At 44.6% G+C, this 6460-nt stretch overlaps 1 protein-coding gene across 1 annotated transcript in view; it reads left to right on the top strand.

Moving 5' to 3' along the window:
- Window positions 1-783: 783 nt before the first annotated feature.
- TRIM14 (tripartite motif containing 14) overlaps window positions 784-6460 on the top strand; it is a gene marked incomplete at both ends in the record, with an annotated part of 22030 nt that continues 16353 nt past the window's right edge. Inside the window, one exon of the mRNA XM_021710427.1 lies at window positions 784-891. Within this exon, the coding sequence (XP_021566102.1) occupies window positions 784-891 (108 nt within the window). The remainder of the gene's footprint in view (window positions 892-6460) is intronic.

Raw genomic sequence — 6460 nt, 5'->3', positions numbered from 1 at the left:
CAGAGATATGGAAGGTGGGAAGAAGTGAGGAGCATGAAATCCATGACCTTTCACCCAGTACAGGATGAGAGGGCCATGGGCTCTCTAGAATGTATGTTTCATGAGGGCATCTCCTGAAACAGGGCCCAGCACCCACTAGTTGCTTAATTAATACCAACTCAATAAATGAATGCTCTTTCCTGGTCCCGAAGCTGGTTACCTTAAAGTCCTATTTGAGGGGCTATAAAAACAGGTCACAAGCAAGGCTTGTCCTAGGGAAAAAGTGGGGGTATACATCAAGATTTCAGGAATACCCATGATGGATATCTGCAGATCAGAAGGGCCTGAGGCCCACTCAGCTCATCATACAACTTGCCATGTGACTTCCTGCAAATCACTTTACTTTCCAAGTCTCAGATACCTCAGTCGAAAAAGAACAGGCTGGGCGTGGTGGCTCACACTTGTAATCCCAGCACTTTGGGAGGCCGAGGTGAGAGAATTGCCTGAACCCACGGGCAACTGGTGAGACCTCATCTATATAACAAAATAAAAAAAATTAGCCAGGCATGGTGGCATATGCCTGTGGTTCCAGCTACTTGGAAGGCTAAGGCAGAAGGATCAACCCGAGCCCAGCAGGTCGAGGCTGCGGTGGCCATGAGTGTGCCACTGCACTCCAGCTCCAAAAAGAGTGAGACTCCAACTCCCAAAAAAAAAAAAGAAAGAAAACACAGGGGAGAGAGGAGGTGACCCCTGTGGGGGCCTGTTATCTGAAAAGTGACCGTATTTTGACTTTTTTCCTAACCCTCTCGTGTACAGAAACTCACGGAAGAATGTTTAAAGCAGCTGACAACCAAGAAGCAGCAACAGGTTGGCAACATAACCCAGATAGAAGATGCCACCGAGAAGCTCCAGGCAAGTAGACAGTTCCTCCTTATTCTCATGGAGATGCCTGCGCTTCCCCTTAACCACACAAGACTCCCCCAACATGGAGACAAGAAAAAATAAAAATCAACCTCAAAGGGACACATCAGGTTTGGTGAGGCTTGGGGCTTCTATAATTTAGGGGTCCTCTTTAGAAAAAGAACACAAAACGATAGACAGAATTAGGTGCAAGACCATGAAGAGGCCTTGCAAGCCAGGCCCTGAGCTCCTGTTTCATTAGTTTTGGGCAAACCTCTGGTTCCTTTGCATCAGTTGCCATTCTCTTGGAAGGATTAGTTGTCCTCCATCCCCTACACTATAAATTGTCTTAAACAAAGCAAAATAGTGCCTAAGGGCTATGCAAATATCTCATTAAATCCCACCATCATGTTGAAAGTAAATAGGATAAACCAGCTCAGTGGCTCAGCCTGTAATCCCACGCCTTGGGAGGCTGAGGTGAGTGAATTGCCTGAGCCCGCAGGTTCGAGACCCGCCTGGGCAACTTGGCAAGACCGCATCTCTATAATAAATCAAAAAAAATTAGCCGGGCGTGGTAGCGCGCGTCTGTAGTTCCAGCTACTCGGAAGGCTGAGGCCAGCAGGTCGAGGCTGCGGTGGCCAGGAGAGGCCACTGCACTCCAGCCTGGGCGACAGAGTGAGACTCCAACTCAAAAAAAAAAAAAAAAGTAAGTAAATAGGATATAAATATGTTCCATAAATCCATACTTTCTTCAGGTTTCCCCCTTCCTAATGATGTTTATCTAAATGGATTCTTCTGTGGGTTTTGAGTGGGAAGTTGAGGCTGACATTCTTCTAAGTAGCCATTTTGACTATGACAAAGTTGTAATGCTTTTAGCCGCCTTTTGTGTGAACTAAGACCAAGCTTTCCCCTCCCATCCTCCGCTGCCCCATGCTTGCAGTGAAGGCTGGAGTGGGATGCCACTGAGAGCTGTACGAACCCACACAAGTTGGAGAGGAAGACTGGCTCTGACCATGGGAGTAGCTGGCACCCAGTTCTTCGTGCAGCCAGGCCAACCTAGGCCACAAAATCAGCTCCCTCATTTGACCAACTTCCATTTTCTGTTGGATGTCTTCATGTCCCAGTATGCTGGGGACTTTTGTGGATCACACCTGTGGTGCCAGCTTAATAGTGTTCCTTGTGTCTTCAAGAGCAGGACTCTGGGTTCAGGAGGGTAAATTGGTTCCAAAGGATTTGGAAAGTGAAAGTTGGCTCATTGGAAGGGCTAGGGGGAGGTGCTGGGGCTGTTTAGCCTGAGGAACAGGTTCACTGTCTGCAGATCTCTGAGCAGATATGGTCTGGGGGCCCCCAAGGAAGCATTTAGGACCCATGTGGATGGTTTAAGACTGGAACCAGGTCGCCCAGCAGGAGGTGAGTAGCAGGCAAGCTAGCGAAGCTTCATCTCTCTCTCTCTCTCTCTCTCTCTCTCTTTTTGAGTAGAGTCTCACTCTGTTACCCAGGCTAGAGTGCAGTGGCACGCTCACGGCCACTATAGCCCCGACTTGCTGGGCTCAGGTGATCCTTCTGCCTCATCCTTCCAAGTAGCTGGAACTACAGGTACATGCCACCACGCCTGGCTAATTTTTTGATTTATTGTAGAGATGAGGTCTCGCCAAGTTGCCCAGGCTGGTCTCAAACCCATGGGCTCAGGCATTCCTCTCACCTCGGTCTCCCAGAGTACAGGGATTATAGATGTGAGCCACCGCACCCGGCTCTGTGTGTGTGTGTGTGTGTGTGTGTGTGTGTGTGTGTTTTCTTTTTTTTGAGTAGGAGTCTCACTCTGTCACCCAGGCCAGAGTACAGTGGCACGCTCATGGCCACCGCAGCCTCGACCTGCTGGGCTCAGGCGATCCTTCTGCCTGGGCCTTCAAAAAAACTAGAACCACAGGTGTGCACCAGCATGCCTGGCTAATTTTTTTTTTAATTTATTGTAGTGACGAGGTCTCACCAAGTTGCCCAGGCTGGTCTTGAACCCGTGGGCTCAGGCAATCCTCTCACCAATGCGCCCAGTTAGCTTCATCTATATTTATAGCCATTCTTCATTGCTTACATTACCACCTGAGCTCTGTCCTAGGCATTAGATTCTCGTAGGAGTGGGAACCATATTGTGAACTGCTCATGGGTGGGATCTAGGTTTTGCACTCCTTATGAGAATCTAATGAGGCAATGATGCTAGCACTGGGAGTGGCTGCAAATACAGATTAACATTAGCAGTAAGGTTTGACTGCTCAGAGATCATAATAAATCAATTGCTTGCAGACTCATATTGAAACCTATCAGTGAGTGACAAGTGACTTGATGTACTTCAATTGTACAGCTGCATCTGGTGGCAGACTTTAAGTCAGAATCTGACACTTATTTTAGTCCACATGTGGTCCACCTGTTATTTTATTTACCCATTTTCATTCACACCTCCTTTTTTTATGGTGAGTTGTATAATTATTTCATCATATATTACAATGTAATATTAATAGAAAGATAGTGCACAATAAATGTTATGCACTTGAATCATCCCAAAACCATTCCCCACTCCCTGCCCTTGAAAAAATTGTCTTCCACGAAACCAGTCCCTGATGCCAAAATGGTTTGGGGACTCCTGGTCTAAGGGGTGGTGTGGGGTGGGTTTCAGCTTAATCTAAGGAATGGCTTTCTTGCTTTTTGACTCCCTCCGCATAATGTTATAACTTCTTATAGACTCATTGGAAGTTGCAAAGATAGTACAGAAAAGTTTTGTGTACCTTCACCTAGTTTGCCCAAAGGGTTACTTCTTACATAACTAGCTATAATATCCAAAAGAAATTGATGGTGTCTGTTAGGTCTCTAAAAGTCTTAGGTTGGGGAGGATTGTTAGGTCAGTGGGCCAGTGTGCTGAGTCAGTGGTGCAGGTAAGGCGCAAAGAATTGCACAGAAATTCGATTGGAAAATATGGTTTATTTAGAAAGTAGATTAGAGAGAGAGAGAGAGAGAAAGGGGATCCACCTCCCCCAGATTGGGGGGGGCAGAGCTTACAGAGAAGCATGGCAGTGACTGCCTGAGGTTGCTTTTTAAACATTTCCTTTGGTGTGGGGGTAGGTTGTTAAGGTGATTGGGTGGGTCTGTTTTAAGTCTTTAAGAAGGAGTAGTTGGATAGGTGGGTTTGGCACCTAACTGTTGCCTTGATGATGAGGTCTGTGTCTCTAGTTCTTTATGACTAAAAGACAAACTTGGAGTAGAAAAATAAACAGTATAAAGCAGGCTTGGGGAAGGGGGTTGTAAATTGTCAATAACTACCTCTGGGAAAACGGTTCTGTCCTTGGTTAATGACTAGAGAGTAAATTAAAGCGAACGGCTAGAAAAATATGACAAAGCTAAGCAATGTTATAAATGGCTGCACTTTAGTTAAGATTATTATTATTTTTTTTGAGTTGGAGTCTCACTCTGTCGTCCAGACTGGAGTGCAGTGGCCGCTTCCGGCCACCGCAGCCTCGACCTGCTGGGCTCCGGCGATCCTTCTGCCTCAGCCTTCCAAGTAGCCGGAATTACAGGCATGCGCTACCACGCCCAGCTGATTTTTTGATTTATTGTAGAGATGAGGTATCGCTGCCCAGGCCGGTCTCGAACCCGTGGGCTCAGGCAATCCACTCACCTCAGCCCTCCCAAAGGCGCGGGATTACAGGCTGAGCCACCGAGCCCGGCTGTTAAGATTATTTTATTAAATCATTCATTTTGGCATTTTACCCTTTCAGTGTCCGCGTATAGTTTTATGTCAACTTACCATGTATGTAGATTTGCATGACCACCACTGCAATCAGAATGCAGAATATTCCATCACCACCAAGACCTACCTCCTGTTACACCTTTGTAGTTACCCCTTCTCCCCAATAATCCCAAGCCCCTGGCCATTATTAAGCTATTCTCTATCTCTATAATTATGGCATTTGAGAGCATCATAAAAATAGAATCATATGGTATGTGTGACCTTTTGAGGTTTTTTTTTTTTACTCAGCATAATGCCCTTGGGATCCATCCAAGTTATGTGTATCAGTAGTTCATGCCTGTGTATTGCCAACTGGTAGTATTCTAGCAATACAGTAGTATAGATGTACCGTGGGGCTTTTTTTTTGGAGTCTCACTCTGTCGTCCCGGCTAGAGTGCATTGGCACACTCACGGCCACCACAGCCTCAACCTGCTGGGCTCAGGTGATCCTTCTCCCTCAGCCTTTGAAGTAACTGGAACTACAGGCATGCACTATCATGCCCAGCTTATTTTTTGATTTACTGTAGAGACGAGGGCTCACCAAGTTGTCCAGGCTGGTCTCAAACCCCTGAGCTCAGGCAATCCTCTCACCTTGGCAAACTTATGGAAACTTATGTCCATATGGAAACCTGCAGTCCAGCCTGGGGAACAGAGTGAGACTCCAACCCCAAAAAAAGATGTTCTGCTGAGACAAAGGGTGGGAAAACTAGATTTGTTGATATGTAGATGAAGTCCTACATGTGACAGATTTCAGGGAAGATAGATGGATGTCTTACAAGGTTCCTAGAGTCTGGGAATACACAGAAGATGACTTTTCAGGGCCATAAACTTCTTTACTTTGTCATGTTATGCCAGAGTCAGGCTGGAAAGCAGACTTTAGCATATAGGGTAATAGAGTAATAAAACTCTATTTGGTGAGCTCTTGGGGAGTCACAAAATTAAAACTTGTGACTCCCCAAGCCTTTAGGAATTTGAGTAAGAAAACAAAGGTCAGGGTTAGTCCTTAGTCATGTTGAACATCTTTTCATGAACTTATTTACCATCTGTATATCCTCTTAGGTGAAAGTCTCCATGTCTTTTACCATTCCTTAATTGGATTTGTCTTCTTACTGCTGAGTTTGGAGAGATATCTATATATTCTAGATACAAGTCCTGTGTCAGATATGAGGTTTGCAAGTATTTTCTCCCACTCTGTAGCTTTTCGTTGTCTTAATGGGTTTTTTTGTTTTTTTTGCAGAGAGAACGTTTCTCATTTTGATGAAGTTCAATTTATCAGTGTTTTTCTTCTTATAGATTATGTTCTTGTGTCATTTTCAAGAACTCTTTGCCTAGCCCTAGGTCCTGAAGGTTTTCTCCTTTTTTAAAATGAAGTATGTTAGTTCTAAAATTTATATTTAATTCATAATTCATTTTGAGTTAACTTTTGCATAAAATGTGAGATTTAGTTCAAGATTATTTTGGGGTATTTGTTTGTTTGTTTTGTTGCTTATGGGTATCCAATTGCTCCAGCATCATTTGTTGAAAAGGCTAGCTTTTCTCCACTGAATTGCTTTTGTAGAAAATCAGTTGACCATACTTGTGTGAACCTATTTATGGGTTCTCTATTTTGTTCTATCTTTCTATCAATACCACACAGTCATGATTACTAGAGCTGATAATAGGTCTTGAAATAACTGACGTATCCTGCTTTATTCTCTTTTTTTAAAAAACTTTATTTATTTATTTATTTATTTGAGTTGGAGTCTTACTCTGTCGCCCAGACTGAAGTGCAGTGGCCACTCCCAGCCACCGCAGCCTCGACCTGCT

Source organism: Carlito syrichta, unplaced genomic scaffold (assembly GCF_000164805.1).
Source record: "Carlito syrichta isolate Samal-C Ts95f unplaced genomic scaffold, Tarsius_syrichta-2.0.1 Scaffold288937, whole genome shotgun sequence".
Lineage (NCBI taxonomy): Eukaryota > Metazoa > Chordata > Mammalia > Primates > Tarsiidae > Carlito > Carlito syrichta.
The sequence above is the reverse complement of the archived record's forward strand: the minus strand, read 5'-3'. Positions and strand labels throughout refer to the sequence as shown.